Consider the following 17642-nt stretch of genomic DNA (forward strand, 5'->3'; position numbering starts at 1 on the left):
GTGGACGCTTACGGTTATACATGTCAACATGACCCAGTGTCCACTTACCATTAAGTCAGAGGACTGGCCCTGTAGATGATTCCTATAAACCATGAGAGCAGAAGGTCATGCCGATCGCACCTGACCATCGACCGTGGTGTATGTGACGCTGGACCCTCAGAACAACCCTGCAAAGTAGGTAGTACTATTCCATCTTACAGACAAGAAACCGAGGCCCAGAGAGAGAAAGTCACTTGCCCAAGGTCAAAGACAGCACATATTGGAATCAGGATTTGCAGCAGGGGTATGAGAATGAGGAGGCCGGAACCCTGAGTTCAGGGTTGTAGCTTGGAGGGAAATAGCCCCTCCCACTGGGGGAGGAGGTAGGAGAACACAGGTGCAGCCCTCGGCTGAGGTGTGCTCTGGGCAGCCCTGCAGGGAGGCGGAAAGCACCATGCATTTGGTGGGGGGGCCCTGACCAAGTCTGGGTAGTGCAGGACAGGCTCAGGGAGGGGTGGGGCTGGCAACATGGGGGCCCAGACTTCGAAAGGCCCATATGCCTCCCGGGTCGGACTTGTAAATATTCAAATGTCCCCGCTCTCTGCACGAGGCTCTTCCACAGTCACCGGTAGGTTCAATTTTTCCAACAGCCGGTGAGGTGGGGGTCATCCCTGTTTTACAGATAAGGGAACAGGCAAATATTTGTCCCCTTCGGTGGATTGCCTTTTCATGCTCTTAATAGAATCCTTTGATGCACAAAAAGGTTTTAATTTTGATGAAGTCAGTTTCTCTCTCTTTCATTGGCTGTGTTTTTCTGTCATATGCAAGAAATCATTGCCAAATCCAACGTCATGAAGCTTCCCTCTATTCCCTATATTTAAAAGAATTTTAACACCTAAACCACTGCTAAAACGCACAAGGCGTGCTGCTATATAGCACAGTTTGAGACCGGGTCCTCCTAAACTCCGTTAGAGGGATGCCTGGGTGGTGCAGTCGGTTGGGCGTCAGACTCTTGGTTTTGGCTCAGGTGGGGGTCTTGGGGTTGTGGGATCCAGCCCTACCGGAAATCTGCTGGAGATTCTCTCCTTCTTTTTGCCCCTCCCCCACACTGCACGCGCTAAGTAATAAACCTTTAAAAAAAATAAACTCCATTAAAAAAAATTTATTGAGATGAAACTCCATAGCGTAAAAGTAACCTTTTCGAAGTCGACAGTTCGGTGTTGTTCAGCATTACTCACAACGGTGTGCCCATCCCCCTATTTTTGCCTCTGTCCTTTACGGTTTACAAACAATTTTCATATCTATTTTCTCCTTTGCTCTTCACAGTAATCCTGAGAGTGAGACAGAGCAGCAAGGCTAGCCCCTGTAACAGCGAGCTCTGCAGCCAGTCCGACCTGTCCCTTCCCTGGCTCCAGCGTGGGGCGGTGTTACGCCCTTGCAGGTGGCCCCGTTAGCCAGGCTCTGCGTGCTCCCGCTTCTCCCTTGCCTGCATCGTCTGCCTCTAGATGGCCGTTATGTGGCTTTTCCACCTGTGCCTTTGGTGGCTGGTTATCTGCACTTCTGTGTCCAATCCCATCAGCACTCAAGGACAGGGCAGGCGTCTGCAGCACGAGCACTGGGGACTCACCGAAAAGCACAGGGTAAAGAAGGAGCCCTGTGGAGGACCTGTGGCCTTCTCGGGTGTTAAGGGTGAAGCCCAGAGAAGCAGAACCTCGCAGGCCCCGTGCACGGCGGGAGCCAGGCCCGGACCCGTTCCTACCCGGAGCTCCCTTCCTCAAACCCACCCTTGCACCTCTTGGAGGAAAAGGGACACTGCTCTCGCCCGAGCCTCACTTAGGTCTTCTTGACAGCCGCCAAGTGTTTACCTCCCCGAGTCCTGACCACACCCAGCAGCATTTGAACAAACAGGAAGCCGCCGAGGCTTAGGGCCAGTGAAGAGCTTGGCTGTCCCACAGCTCGCACAAGAGCCAGGCTCCAGCCCAGGTCCCTAGAGCCCAGGGCTTTGCTGCCTTCCTGGAGTGGCTCATGCCTCCAAGCCGCATCAGTGAGCCTTTCCTGGGCACTGGGGGTTCATGGGTATCTCCACTCTGCCCTGTGCTGAGGCCACCAACAACGAAAACACCACGGAGAGAGCCAGACAAGTATGAGCAAAATCTGTCCTGCTTTGGAAGTCAGCGACTGTAACTACTTGTCTCATTGGTAACTACCAATGAGATCGCGGATGCCAGACCTAAGTGAGAACCAGCAGTGACCCACAGCCAATAAATAGGTGACTTAGTGAGTGAAACTCGGAACCCACGAGTCAGGCTGCGGGCAGTGAGGGCCTCACCAGGCTGGGAAGGTTGGAGGAATACTGCACTCCCAGGTCCAGGCCCACCCATCCCCGTTGTGATTCTGACATTGCTTTGTTCCTTTTCATCTTAGGCTGATGACAGATGTTTGACATTATTATTAAACATTTGTGGTTTTTAAAAAATGAATCATGGATTATTAGAACTAGAAAAGTTCCTTTCATATCATTTCCCGCTTTTTTTTTTTTAAGATTTTATTTATTTATGTATTTGAGAGAGCTAGAGTGAGAGAGCACAAGCAGGGGGAGCAGTAGAGGGAGAAGCAGGCTCACCTATGAGCAGAGCTCTCAATGTGGGGCTCAATCCCAGGACCCCAGGATCATGACCTGAGCCCAAGGCACACACTTAACCCACTGAGCCACCGAAGTGCCCTACCCGCTCGGTTTTATAGATGCTTATGCTGGCCTGCAGAGAGGGATAGGGATGTGCCAAGGTTGGCGGGCAGGCAGAGCTGGGACTGGGATCAGCCACGAAAGCCAGCCTCCTGGGCCCAGTCTGTGGCTGGGGGAGGCCCACGGTCCCCCGGGATCAGGCCAGTCTGGAGCTGGCCAGGTACGGGCCCTGTCTCCTCTCAGACCCTCCTCATCTCTGTGCTCCCAGGCTCCATCCATTCCAGCCGTGCCCACCCCGCGGGGTTTCCTGCCGAATGTTGCTCAACCTCTCACTAGACAGAGCCAGCAAGGTTAACCGGGTTAACCAGGAATGGATCTTTCTACCCCTTCCCCACCAGCCTTTTCTGCCGTCCACGCCCGACCAACTCCGCAGTCCAGGGCACAGGAGGGCTTCCAGGAGGCAGCGAGAGCCGGGGTCGCGCCAGGCCTAGGTCTCTCCTCGCCCTGTAGAGCCGGCCCGGGGCTCCCCAGAGCAGGTGACTTTCACGCCCTGGGCCCCGGGGGCTGGGCGCCCTCGCCTGCCACCTGGGGACTCCGCCCACTTTCCTCCGTTCCCCGGGAAGGGGGCTGCCGGTGAGGCGGGGCCAATGGGGGGAATGCGCGCGCACAGACACGGCGCACGCGCCAGGATCCGCGAGCCGGTAAGGAAATGACGACCTGGCGCGGGGCCCCGCGGCCGCCCCCACCGGACCCCGCGTGCCGCAGCCGGCCACGCCCCCATGGAGGCCCCGCCCCCACCGGACCCCGCGCGCCGCAGCCGGCCACGCCCCCATGGAGGCCCCGACCCCAGGAGGCCCCTCCCCCGGGGAGGTTCCGCTCCACCGACCGCTCATTGCGGGGACCCGGCGGCTGGCTGTGGGGCGCCTGGGTGCTGTGCAGGCGGCGCTGCGCGGGGCGCGGGGCTGGGGTCGGGGTCGGCGGCCCCAGGCGCCCGAGTGGGGTGCGCCCAGCGGGCCGCAGCAGCCAAGCAGCTATGGCGGAGGCCGCACCGCAGCACCTGGCGCTGTCCTCAGGGCTGTTGGAGTTGTGCCCGCTGCTGGGGCCCTCCCGGGACAGCCTCCGCGGCCCCGAGCAGGTAGGGGCCGGTGGGGAAACGGAGGCGGGGCGCGGCCGGGCGGCGGCTACGATCGGAGCGCGGGTCTGGCCCCGGCATCCCGGGCGTCTGCGGGGTGGGGGCGGTGCTCGGGGCTCCGGCCAGACCCCCCCTCCACCGCAGCCCGCCCGGTGCGGGGACCTTGGCTGTCCTGGCCGCGGAGGAGTCGCGGGGGTCTGCGGACTGGGGAGCCCTCGCCGGAGAGGAGCGCGGGCTCGGAGGACGCGCCTCCAGGTGCTCCGCCTTCGGCCGCTCGGTCTTCGGGAAGCACACCTGGGCAGGGTGAAGGCGGCTGATGGGGGGAGGCGGGGGTGCGCCGGGGCGCCTGGGGTTACGTGGGGGAAGAAAGGATTTCATTCATTATCCCGGACTTACTGTCTCCTCGGTGGTGGGTGCTGTGCCAGGCACAGCATCGTGAGGTTTGGGGTTTTAGATGTAAGGGGCACTTTCAAATGTTCTGCATTTAGTCATTTTGCGATGAAACCTAACTGTTTTTCTCGCTTGCAGAAAAGGCTGCCTACTCCCCCGCCCCGGGCCCTTTTCTCTTTCTCTGTGTGCTAGCAGCCAGAGTGACAAACCCTTTTCCCGGAAAGCAGCAGTTTTGGACACTCATTCTCTGTGTTTCTTTACTGTGCCCCTGCTTTTTCTTGGTTGTGTAACCCAGGCTTTCTTTTGAATTGGTTTGTGGCCCTCTTTTTCTCTTGGTCCAGGATGTCCATATGACTCTATCTGTGGCATTTTTCTCTGGTTAGTGGTGATGCCCAGAGTACTCCGAGATTCCGGCTCTACCGCCCAGTTACCTGGGCAAGTCCTCATCTCATTCTGGACAACAGCAGTGAGAGGCACAGGAAGGCACCCGAGTATTTAGGGGTGCAGCGGAAAGGGTTGAGGTCATCAGGAGAAGCTAGATATTGCTCAAATTAACTGGATAAATGTCTCTTAATGTCTTGGTAGTCTCCTTAGCTTTTTTTTTTTTTTTTAAGATTTTATTCATTTGAGTGAGGGAGAGAGAGATAGAGCAGGAGAGGGGCTAGGGGCAGAGGGAGAAGGAGAAGCAGACTCCCCGCTGAGCAGGGACCCACGACCCCGGGATCATGACCTGAGCAGAAGGCAGATGCTTAACTGACTGAGCCACCCAGGCGACCTGTCTCCCTTAACTTCATACAGAGCCAACTTCGATGGGTTCTGCATTTCCCTCCTCCTTTCTTACTCCCCAAATCCCGGTGATGTCTGCATCCCCTTTTGACTCTGTCTCCTCTGACCCTCATCGACTGAGTTATCTCCCTGCCTCTAATTTGCCAATGGCATTGCCTCCTTTTTCTTCTGATAGGAAATGACCTGGTTTCAGTTGCTTCTTGGGTGATTTCGGCATGCATGTTGGTTGCCCCAGGGTGAGACGTGTCTCGAGAGCAGGGTGAATGGCACGGTGGTGCTTTCCTGCCCCAAACAGGCCACGGCTTTCCCAGGCAAGTGGCAGTTTGCTACTCTGCATTTTAGCTATTACCCTTTTTATCCTACACGCTGATTCTGTTAGGGGTTCAGCAAGAGGTGGAGCGCAAATATTTGGAGTAGGAAAAAGGCAGCCTTTCGGGACGGATCCAACTTCCTGGGCTGAGCCTCCTTTAAGGCCGATGTTGACGTTACAGTTACCTAAACATGTGACTTCACTTGGCCACTCTGCTGTTATAGCAGTTCTATTTCTAACGTCTGAGGCTTTTTTTATAACTCTGAAAATCACCATTTCTCTGTCGTTGACGCATTCCTCGAGTAGGTCACTGGCGTAATTCTTGGTGTGAAGGCAACATTGTAGCGGTTCTTGGTGGAGAGCGTCCCAGCTTTCGGTTTCTAGAGCAGCACTGTCCACCAGAACTTTCTGAGTGATGACGCCAGTGTTCCTCATCTGTGCCATCCGTGTGTCGGCCACTAGCCACACATGGCTACCAGGTGCTTGAGGCATGGCTAGTGCCACTGAGGAACTGGATTTTACACTTCATTGAATTTTAATTTCAATTTCAATAGCCACGTGGCTATTAACGGTGGTGGACAGCAAGTTCTAGAGCGCTAAACAAATCTGTTTTCTGTTTTATTTCACAGATTATGGCCCATCCTGTGTGAAGATCAGTGCCGCTCTATAATCTAACAGAAATAAATCTGTGGGGGCGCCTGGGTGGCTCAGTCATTAAGCGTGTGCCTTCGGCTCAGGGCGTGATCCCGGCGTTCTGGGATCGAGCCCCACATCAGGCTCCTCCGCTGGGAGCCTGCTTCTTCCTCTCCCAGTCCCCCTGCCTGTGTTCCCTCTCTCGCGGGCTGTCTCTCTCTCTTTCAAATGAATAAATAAAATCTTAAAAAAAAAGAATAAGAAATAAATCTGTGATGCTATCAATTAGGGTGTGTGTGTCTCACTTTTTTAATTAGCTCTGGTTTTTTGGACTGAAATGGTTGTTCCCGGGGAGGGGTTAGTAAATCAGTGTGGGCGAGAGAAGAGCAGGAGTGACTGTCCCCAGGCTGTGAGAACAGACCTTGTCTCGCCCGTAGGGGAGGGGCCGTTGCAATGCTCTGGGATCCAGGACTGTGCGTTCAGGAACTTACTCTGATGACCCAGTCGGACACGTGCACGTATGTATGGCAGACACTGTTCACCGCTGCCTTTGCTCAGGTTGTGCGTGTGACGAAGAAGAGAGCACGCCAGCTGTCCCTCGGTAGGGCTGTTACTGCGTCGTCCCCGTGTGGCACCATACAGCTGTGACAGGGAATCAGCCACCCCATATGCTGAAGTGGAGAAAAAAGCTAGTGGAACCAGTAAAAGGAGATGATTGTATGTAGGGGGACAAATCATATTGATATATACGCACATAAGAAACGGGAAGGCTGTAATCTCCGCTGTGCATAGTATTACCCACCCTTTCGTGGAATTAGGGGGAAGGCCTTTCCTTTCTATTCTTATGTATTTTATTCTTCCTGTATTGTCGTTAGCTTTTAACATGAGACTGCATTGCTTATCCAACCAGAAAAGACGCAAGGACATACGTTCGGTGGAAAAACAGATGTGTGATGTATGGCCAAATGCCAAGTTGGCTGAATTTAGGCCATCTTACTTTAAGGGACTAGATAAATGGCGGGGCGAGAGGTAGTCTCCTGCCGTTAGCATGATGACCGCATTCCCTTCAGCATCCGGACTGCTGCGCTCTAAGAGGTCGCGGAGCGCGAGGATGTGAATGGATGAGCAACCTCCGCTGAGAGCCGTCGGCTGGCTGAATGTGGGGACACAGAGAGACCACACAGTCCCCGGCCCAGCCCACCAACAGCTCTGAAGGTGATAGAGTACAACGTGGAAGGCATCAGTGCTCTAGGTGCTGAGCCAGGGCAGGGGGAGGCGGAAGGAGGTGCTCTAGGAGGTGAGGAGGGAGGAGGTGCAGGGGAGGTGGAAGGAGGTGCTGTAGGAGGTGAGGAGGGGAGGTGGAGGTGATGGAAGGAGGTGCTGTAGGAGGTGAGGACGAGAGGTGAAGGTGATGGAAGGAGGTGCTGTAGGAGGTGAGGAGGGAGGAGGTGCAGGGGAGGTGGAAGGAGGTGCTGTAGGAGGTGAGGAGGGGAGGTGGAGGTGATGGAAGGAGGTGCTGTAGGAGGTGAGGAGGGGAGGTGGAGGTGATGGAAGGAGAGAAGGAGGTGGGGGAGGTGGAAGGAGGTGCTGTAGGAGGTGAGGAGGGGAGGTGAAGGTGATGGAAGGAGGTGCTGTAGGAGGTGAGGAGGGGAGGTGGAGGTGGTGGAAGAAGGTGAGGAGCCAGGGGCTTGATGGTCTAGAAGAGGCGCCTTGTCCTGGCTGCAGGTGAGGAAAGTCTCCCTCCAGTGGGGGTGGAGGGGGCATCCCTGGTGAAGAGGAGGAGCGGGGAGGGGGTGAGCACGAGTCCGGCGGAGTGGAGAGCAGGGAAAAAGCACAGCGTTGGACCATGGGCGCTTGTGTCTGGAGACCGAGAGGTTCAGCGGGGCACGGCTTTGGGGGCACCCTGGCTTTGGAAGCAGGCTGGCCTGCTGCTCAGGCGTACGATGCAGGTCGTCGTCCTGCCCTGTGACGTAGCACACGTGTGCCACATACATGGAATACGTGGTAATAACGGTAATGTATGGAAACAGATTCCATTTTCATTCTGGTGGAGGGACAGAGATGGTGTGTGAGGCTGGTTTGGACCCATCGAAGGGTCTGCAGGGGTAAAAAGCTGGTGCCAGTGGCAGGAGCCACCGCCCGTTGGGGCAGGTGATGAGGTCACATGTGTTCTGTTTTTTAAGATTTTTATTTATTTATTTGAGAGAGAGTGAACACAGCGGGGAGGGGAGAGGCACAGAGGGAGAGGGAGAAGCAGGCTCCCCGCTGAGCAGGGAGCCGGACCTGGGGCTCCATCCCAGGACCCTGAGATCATGACCTGAGCCGAAGGCAGACGCTTCACCGACTGAGCCACCCAGGTGCCCCCCCTTTGTGAGAGTGGACAGTGCGGGTCGGGCGCCCTGGGCCGGGCGGGAGGAGGCGATGCCATTCTCATGGCAGAACCCTTGAAGGATTAGTTTGTGGAGTCTGTAGCTGCTCTAAGTCCCGGGGTGGGTGGCTGCTTGGTCTGCAGGTGCGCAGCTGGGCTGGCACTGGGGCTGCTTTCAGAGACCTTTCTGCGGTTGGTGGCTCCGAAGACCCGAGGGTCACTGTCTTTATCACAGGCAAGCATATGGGCGGAAGCTTGGGTTTTAGGGAAATCAGCAGGAGCTTAATTTTTGAAGCTGTGAGTTTAAGGGACCCGCCAGGTATGTCTGGAGGCAGCTGGGTGCGGTCTGGGACTGGCAAGAGGTCTGAGCTGGCAGTGGGACTCTGGGCGCCGTCCCTAGGTGAGGACACCATGTGAGTGTGGAGACTGCCAGCCAGGCGGGGCACTTGAGGAGGGGCAAGGAGTCAGCCCTGGGGGGGTCACAGCCTGGAAGGAGGGGTCTGCCGGGGCCCTACCCAGGAGCGTCAGGGCAGAGGGGAAGAGCAGAGGGGGGTTTGCAGGCAAGGGGCCGGCTCCACGCTGTGCTCACCGATGTGATGTTTGACGTGAGGAAGGAGCGGACGTGCATACTTTCATAGTTAAGTAGGTCCGAACTGCTGGATGGTGATAAGGAAAGTTTTAGAAAGGTTTTATAGAACTCAAGACGTGGTTTCCTTTCATGCCTGATACACAAAGATGTAAACATTATCCAGTACTATGGATTTCCCATGTTTGGTCTTTGTTCCCACTGGTACTAAACTTTTTTCCAAATATAAAGAAATTATTGCCTGAATTTAAATTATACAGAATAAAAATAAGCTTTTTGAGTTTAGAGAGTGTATTTACTGATGGGAGTTCCTTGTATGAATCCTCTCAAGGGTAAGAGTTCCCCTTTGGCTCCACGATTCTTACTGAAACGGTGATGCTGGCTGTCCCTTCCCTGCCGGTGACAATTCCATTTCTCCTGGTGACAACGATGTCCTTCCTGATGCCCTCTCTGAGTCCCTCAGAGATCTTTGATTCCGCGCAGCCCACCCCACCCCGGCGTCCTCCCACCTTCCCACATGCTTGCCACCCAGCGAATCCTGCCCCTGACTTCTGTTTCTCCACTAGCTTGGAGCTGACCTGCCCGTTTCTCTGTCACGGCCTGTTGACCTCTTCTGGGAGCTCGGGGAGCAGCCCGGCAACTGCCTCTGCGGAGTGGCCCGTCTCAGGCATCGTAGCTAGACAGAACGGAGGTCGGAGGCAGAGCCCGTGCTCTTCATATTATCTGGGGGAAGACTGAAAAGACAAAAGGTTTTGTAAAAATCGGGTACCAAGTTAAAGTTCGAAAGTGTTCAGGCTGAATGACCCTGTTGTGTAGACCTGGGGTGACCGTTTGGTTGCTGGAGGAAGGGTGTGTCTCTTCTCTCTGAGGCCGGCAGTCCTTCTTCTCACCCCTCGGTCCGTGTCCCCAGGTCAGTGGCAACAGGACCACTGGCATGGGGCATGACGCCGGCACCCCATCTGTACTGGGCTGGACAGTATGCGGCCCCCCCAACCTGGGAGGGCACTGGGGCCTCTGGTGTGGGGGCTGGGGTTGAGCCTTTGACCTGCGACCTTGCCCCCTTGAGAGGGAAGCTCAGGGATGCGGCGTTCGCTGCTGCAGTCCAAGCAGAGCTGGATGTGAACTGAGGTCTGCCTGTCAGTCCTGGGCTGGCAACTGCCGGGCTGTGTGCCCAGGGGCAGCCGGAGAGCCAGACCCTGTGCTGTGGGTGACTTGCCTGAACGCATGGCCTGATGGGTCCCTAAAAGCAGCTTCTTTGCCGTCCTTCCTGTCCTGGGCCACTGGTGGGTGAGGCCACACACACACGTGGGTGCGGAACCGGCACTCTGGCGGGTCGAAGGGGAACAGAGCGACAGTGGGTGCTTGGACAGAAGGCGCACAGCGGAGCAAGGGTAAGCGCTGTTGGCTTACTCGTATTACTCCCTTTAGGTGTCCCTGAAGCAGGGGGTCAGCAGCCCCTCTTCTCTCGATCTGGAGGTCCTGTCGGTTTTTGTGCCTCCTTTCGTCAGTAAGGATGACAGTCAGATGGCTGGCGCCCCCTCCGCGACTCTGAGCAAGACCAGAAGGCGCTCCTTCAGAAAGAAGAGGGACAAGCCCAAAACGGAGCCCTGGAAGGGCCTCCCTCCTGAAGACATTAGTGTCCCCAACGGTGTGGACCTGCTTGGCCTGCCTCAGCTCTGCTTCCCAGGTATCCCCCGCCCTGCTTTCCCAACTCCCCCATGGTGCTTTCTAGAAACCAAGTCAAGAAAGGGTGACAGACGGGGGGCTGGTTACCCCTGGCAGCCCCGAGGCCAAACTGCAGGTCTCAGTTCTCTTAATCTTGGGGGTTTGGGAGCTGAAGGACGTGCAGCCCAATAGTGCAGCCCCCATGTTTTGGAGAGCGAATCCCAGACGAAGGGCTGTCGGGATCGCCAGCACGGTTGGTAGAGGTGCTTTCCAAGGATTTTCACTTCTGATTGACAGGCCCGTCTTCCAGAGGTCCGGCCGGTGGGTCAGGATGAGTCCAGTTAGCCTGCAGCATCTCCCCCCAGAGTGCACTTCCGCCGGGCTCCCTGGCCCCTGTTTTCTGGGGACCCCGGGGCCTGTAGCCCGGGCTCACATGCTTTCCCCACCTGGCCTGTTCCCGGCAGTGGGTGGCCCTCATGTTTTCCACTGGTCTTTGAGAAACGCTGAGTGGCTGGTGTAGAAGACTCAGACTAGGGACTTCCCGTCCGTCATTCCCTGTCTGGGAGGTTCCATCGGGAATGGCTGCTGTCTCCCGGTCTCAGGGATTACAACCCGGGGACAGCTGGGACAACCCCTGCACCTGCCATGCTCAGAAACGGTCGCCTCCCCCAGGCACACCCCAGAGGGTTTGTCTGCGGTTGTTCTTATGTTCCTTCGCTAAATTCTGCAGAGCACAGAGGGTGGCTGAGAAATGGGCACCCACGGAGGGACGGAGGGGGCCACGGCTGGCTGGCGGCCCGACCCCCCAAGTGCCACAGCTGGCAGGGCGAGGACAGGTTCTGTAGGCCGCAAAGTGGGCTCACGGAGAGCCCAGCCTCGGAGGTGGATGCCACGGGGCCGTGCCGAGATTTCCTCTCCTTTCTCTACCCGCAGGGGGCGTGTACGTGGCCTCCGAACCGAAGGAGGACTGTGTCCACTTCCTGGTGCTGACCGATGTCTGTGGGAACAGAAGTATGCCGTGGTTGCCCAGTACTCCCGACCCCCGCACGTACGTGACTGCCGTGAATTCCCTCTGAAATCTGCTGGTGTTTATTTTCGCTGAAACACGCTTCCCGCAATCACCACGATTGTAATCATTTTAGCGTGTGTGGGTCAGCGGCACTAAGTACACTCCCGCTGGCGGGCAGCCCCTGCCACGTCTGGTTGCAAAAGTCGTTCATCACCCCGGAAGTCCCGCCCCCGGCCCCCGGCCCCCGTTCTGCCCACATGGGTTTGCCTGCTTCGGACACCTGGTGTCAGTGGACTCAGGCTGCATGTGGCTTCTGTGTCTGGCTTCGTGCACTCAGTGGATGGGGTCAGAGTTCATCCACGTTGGGGCAGCAGCGCCTCTGTCTTACGGCCGAGTCCTACCGCCCAGTGTATGTGAGCCACAGCTTGTTTCCCACATGTCCGTGGAGGGACATTTGTGTTCTTGTATGCGGGGTGACGGCTTTGGGCCTCCAGAGCATGACTTGGCCCTCCCCCGCCCGGCAGGGCCACGAGTGCGAGCCAGCCGGCCCCTGGAGGTCGCAGGGGCCGCCGTGCACCTGAAGAGGCGGGGTGACCCACGGCCTGTGTCCAGAGGGTTTCCAGAAGCAGCAGTGCTTTACCCTGGGGAAGTCCAGGAATCCCACACCGAGGGGGCGGTGGCTGCCCGGTTGTTCCTCCCCACTCTGCCGTCAGAGGCTGGGCCAGGTGTGCTGGGAGAATTATCCCTAAGTGTCACGGCATAAGGCTCAACTCGATGGGCTCTGTCCCTTCACGCCTGTGGATGTGCCTCGGAAACCTGTGGGAGTCCAGCATTCTGCTGATGTCTGAGTGCGCGACCTCCGTGTCTGGACTAGGTGTCCCCTGGACCCCTGGACTAGGGTGGGCAGTGGGCAGCGCGGGGAGGCCACCCCTCATGGCCGTGTGTGCGGGCTGCTGGGCCTGCGGCGTTGGCGGCCTGCCTGCTTGCCTGGGTTAGGTAGGGGTGGGAGACGAGCCGGGGGCCGAGTTCCTGCCCCTCCCTGGCCAGCGCTTCCGGCAGAGACAGGATGGGAGGCTGGATTATTCAGGAAGGTGCTTGGGAGCCTGTCTGTGAAGTGATCGCTATGAGAAGTACATGTTATTTCTCTTATCCTTAAATACATTTTAAAAAGGTCACAGCCTCTGCTTTGCCTGTGACTCCCCCACTACACCTGGCTGCTGGGGTGTGCGTGACCCCTCGCCCATCCTCTCAGTGCCTGCGTGGTTTCGGGGTGACTCTGGGCCCTACATGCTGGCCTCCCCACCTCCCCTCGTGCCCAGTGACCAGCCACGCCCTGTCCTGCGCTCCTGTCTTTCCGTGGACTGCACGCGCAGCCCCGCCCGGAGTGCAGACGGCACTGTGGTCCTCATATGCCAGCTGCCCGTGTGCTCAGCCCGGTGCCGACGACCCTCCTGCACAGTCGTTCATTTAATCCACAGCGAACGGGGCTGGGAACTCTCAGCATCATCCCCATTTTACCGCTGAGGGAGCAGGCAGTCGCACAGGGAGGTGAGGGGACTTGCCTGGGGGCCCAGCACACTGACTTGAGGGCCTTGGTTCAAGGTTGGTGGGTAGACGAATGGCGTGCCCACTGCTTGCCGGGCTCTCCCCCTGTCTTGCAAGACCCTCGCGTTCACACCATCCCCAGGTGGAGCTGTTATCACGGTCCGCCATCCCTACTGAAAAACCCCAAACAACCTTCCACGGGGGCCAGACTGTGGCCCTCAGTGATGCGCCACTCGTAAGCTCTGCAGTGGTCTGTGCCTTCTGGAATCTCGGTGCCGGTACTTTTCTCCAGCTGAGAACCCCCCCTCTCCCCCGCCAACACACACACATATGGCCCAGTGCTGGAGGTTTTTTCCTGTGTAAGCAGAGCCCATGGCCCCTTCTGTGTCTTACTGTGTTCTCACTGTGTTCCCATCTGGGGTCGGGACGTGTCATTGTCTCTGCCACCTCAGCACATCACACACTGGGGGAGGGGGGCATCTGCGAGGACTGGGACTCCCAGTGACACAGGGGGGGCATCCACGCTGACTGGGACTTGCGGTGACACCGGAGGGGGCGCCAGCCGGGTGGCGGGGGAGCAGGATGCTGTCTGGGCCCCTGCCCTCTCGCTTCTGTCTGCAGAGGCCCACACTGCTGAGGATAGAAGCTGGGACCAGCTGGATCGGAGGGTGACACGGGCCTGTTGCTTTCTCTCCAGGACGAGTCGTGTTTCTACAACGGCAAGGCGCACTGGGAGCCATCCTGGCCGACCGCGGGCGTGGCTGGCTGCTTCGGACCGTTCGCGGTGTGCGTGGTCTCCAAGCTCCCCTACTACAACGCCCTCAAGGACTGCCTGTCCTGGTGAGCCCGTGCGGTGCCCGCGTGTCTGCGAGGCCACGCCTGGCGCTGGCGGTGGTGGGCGGGCTCTGGTTTGGTGACGGGAGCTCCCGTGAAGGCCCAGAGGCTTCCCGAGGCGGTAGCCTGTGGGGAAGGTCTGCCAGACAAGGGAAGATGAAACCAAACTGTGGGAAGTAAAATTAGTATGGAGGATTTTATGTTGTTTGGTTTTTTAAAAAAGACGTCCATCAGAAATAGCTCTCCTCCTGTTATCTGAGAAAATCAGGCTGCCGCTGCTGTCAGTCCTGTTAAGTTCATGACAGTTAACGAGTTATCTTTTCTTGGGGTGGAATCTTGAAGTGCCTTAATGCTGATGATATTGAGTAGAAAGCCTGAGGACGTAGAGAAGTTTTGAAAACTCTAGAGAGAATCGCGTCGGGCGCACTTGCCGCCTGTCGTCGGGGGATGATTGTGGCGTGTGGACACGGTCCATCCCCCGGCCACACGCGCCCTGGCCGCCTGGTTTTCGTTCTCACCAAGTTCTAGTCTTGGAATTCTCAGTGGTTTGGTTAACGACAGAGGCGGCCAACGGAGGTTTGCCTTAATGCTGTAATACCCACCCTCCACCCCTGGCAAGTCGCAGACTTCTGGAAAGACCATCATTTTGGTTCTCACACTGTGGTCAGAGGGATGAGCAGGAATCCTTCCTGACCAAACTCACCACCTTCGGAGCTCAAGTTCCAGCGCCTTAATGTTTTAGTTTTCAAAATGTGGCTGGTGTTTGCCCATAGTTTGGGTCTAGCCCGCGTTTTATTGCCCCCGACACAGAACAGAGCGCTCGCCGGGTCTCCCTCCGGGACTGCGTGCTCAGTAGGGCATGTCTGCCCGGGCGTGGGCAGTGATAGGATGATAAATTAGGACAGGGTCCCTTTTCGTTAATTAACTGGTAATCTTCAGCACCTGAGGGTAGGTGGCTTGTGCACCCATCTCGTTTCCTCTTCTGTGAATTGGGGGTGGTGATGCCACCCTTTCTCGAACGGAACGGGTTCGGGCCTGCGGGGAGGACAGCACCTGCTTCACTTTCTCGGCCTTTGTACGCGTGATCATTCACGTGTGACTGGCAACAAATACCATCCTGCTAGACGTTAATGCAAAGGAACATTTAACTCGAAAAACGTGTTCAGTTTCCCTGCTCCTCGAGTTTTCTGTCTCCTGATGGTCGTTGCTAAATGACCCGAACTAGAAAACAGAAAAACAGATGACAGAAATGCAAAAGGCAGTTTATAAATACAGATTTATAGATTTTTAAAATCTGTTTTTCTGCTATAATGGTGGCGTGTAAACTAGGCCTCTGTGTGGACAGAAATTGGGAGAGAATGCTTAGTTGTATTTGGGGAATTAGATTATGGAGAGTCTGGTTTTTTTTTTTTTTAACTCGATACTATTCTTTGACAATAATTAAAATATGGAAGAATATTGAATTATCTCCATTTCCTGACACTAACTTCAGGAAGAGCTATTATTATTTTTAAAGATTTATTCATTTATTATTTTTAGAGAGAGAGAGAGAGCAGGGAGGAGGGACAGAGGGAGAGAGAGAGAGAATCCCAAGCAGGATCCATGCTGAGTGCAGAGCCTGACACGGGCTTGATCTCATGACCCTAAGATCGCGACCTGAGCTCCAATCAAGAGTCAGATGCTTAACCGACTGCGCCACCTAGGCGCCCTGACTGACCCCAGGCGGACTTATGATTTGTTACTTAAAGTAACAGCGTAAGCGCTTGGCTTGCGGGACACGCGTGGGCCCTGCTGTGGCCCTGCTGTGGCGAGTGAGGCCGGGGACCGCCCCAGGGCACAGAGGTGGGGTTTCCAGGGCAGTTGGCTGAATTTTGCCTAATGTAGACACCATGTCACCACCACTGCCATTAAGACAGAGAACATTTTCACCACGCCCCAAAGTTCCCTTACACCCTGTGGTCGCTTCCCAGCCGCCTGCCCCCAGGCACCTGCTGGTCCGTCATGCGTTTCAGTCACTTGCCGCTGTGCCTTGAACAACGCGGTTTGAACTGTGCGCGTCCACGTACACCTGGATTTTTTTCAACAAATACAGTACAGTCCTATATATGTATTTTCTCTTCCTCAGGATTTTCTTAAAAACATTTCCTCTTTTCTAGCTTACTTTATTCTAAGAATACAGGATATAATGCATATTACATGCAGAATACCTGTTAATCGATCGTTCGTGTCGTCGGTAAGGCTTTAGGTCAGCAGCGGGCTATCAGCAATTAAGTTTTTTGGGGGGTTGAGAAGTTCTATGCAGGTTTTCAACTGCGTGGGGGAGAGCACCTTTAACCCCTCACATTGTTCAAGGGCCAACCGTACTTCAAAAGTCAGAATGCATTTGGGAAACAAACGTGGCCAAGCACTTTCCTTTGAGATGTTTACTCGCTGCTGAAGTATGACCCAGACAGAAAATTGCATGAATTCCAGCTGTGTAACCAGCACTCACAGCAAGAAACAGAACATGACCAGCCCCCATCCCCCCACGCCCCACCTCTCCTGTGCCCCCCTGCAGGCAGGTCCTGACCCTGGGCAGCCTCACCTTGCTGTCTGAGGCCTAGGGTTGTCGTCAGTGTCCTCCCGCCACCTCCCCCGCCCCCAGCCTGGAAGGCCCTGGGGCTGCCGGCACTGGCAGACAGGTCAGCGCTGATTAGAAATGCTAAGATGTCCTCCAGTCCCCTTCATGTCACTGCAATGTTGTGTAATCGTTCTTTCTGATGGCTGAGTAATATTCCATTGTGACGGGTAGTAAGGAGGGCACGTATTGCATGGAGCACTGGGTGTTACACGCAAGTAATGAATCATGGAACTTTACATCAAAAACTAAGGATATACTGTATGGTGACTAACATAATAAAAAATTATTATAAAAAAAGAAATGCTAAGATGACAATTGGATACTCATACTTATTTTGTGATTTGATTTTTTTTTATTTTAGTTTATTGACTCATCTGAAGCTCTGTAAAGATTTTGAAGTTGACAATCACATAAAAGATTTTGCTGCAAAACTGTCTTTGACACCTAGCCCGCCGCCTGGACCGCTTCATTTGGTCATTAAATCTGGAATTTTGTCTTTTCTTTATGAATAGTAAAAGTCCTATGTCGACGATGGTTTTAATGTTTTAAACTGTTTCTTACGTTCCAGGGTGTTTAAATTACGCTTCTCAGGTTCCTTACAGAATCATCTAATTACGCTGTTTCTAGAGATGCGTTTGCCGGGCGGCCCGTGATACGTGGTGTGGAGCTGGTGATGGGCCCCCTTAGTGCTTAACACACCGGCTCATTTGGTTTATTTGTCTGGAATATTGGGTATTGTATTAAACTGATTCATGTTTTCTCCTGTCCGGGGTGATTAATGAAAAGTACCTGGCTTCCTATTTTTTGGTTTTTCCCAGTGCCACCGTGTTGTTGAATAAGTGGCCAAGCGTTTCCGTGGGTCTGGGTTCCCTGGCACGCTCGTCCTGAGATGTTGTTGGCTCTTTCACCACTTGAGGGTTTCGGGCTAAGGACAGTTGCAGAAAGGCAGCCCACGTTCCCCCTTTGCCGAGTAATGGGCCAAGACGGCTGAGCTGTGATGACACCTGTCTGGCCTGGCATCTTCCAGACTGACGCAACCACCGGGCATTTCCTCGTTCTCAAACAAGCACCTGCCAGATTAGTGTCTGGAAGAAGGTCATAG

General features: G+C 55.6%; 1 protein-coding gene across 1 annotated transcript in view; it reads left to right on the plus strand.

Moving 5' to 3' along the window:
- Nucleotides 1–3424: 3424 nt before the first annotated feature.
- DENND3 (DENN domain containing 3) overlaps nucleotides 3425–17642 on the plus strand; it is a 51942-nt gene continuing 37724 nt past the window's right edge. The window contains 6 exon segments of the mRNA XM_040625563.1: nucleotides 3425–3797; nucleotides 10296–10554; nucleotides 11466–11540; nucleotides 11543–11580; nucleotides 13784–13926; nucleotides 16902–17013. Of these exon segments, the coding sequence (XP_040481497.1) occupies nucleotides 3696–3797; nucleotides 10296–10554; nucleotides 11466–11540; nucleotides 11543–11580; nucleotides 13784–13926; nucleotides 16902–17013 (729 nt within the window). The 5' untranslated portion in view covers nucleotides 3425–3695.

Source organism: Ursus maritimus, unplaced genomic scaffold, assembly GCF_017311325.1.
Source record: "Ursus maritimus isolate PB19 unplaced genomic scaffold, ASM1731132v1 scaffold_9, whole genome shotgun sequence".
NCBI lineage: Eukaryota > Metazoa > Chordata > Mammalia > Carnivora > Ursidae > Ursus > Ursus maritimus.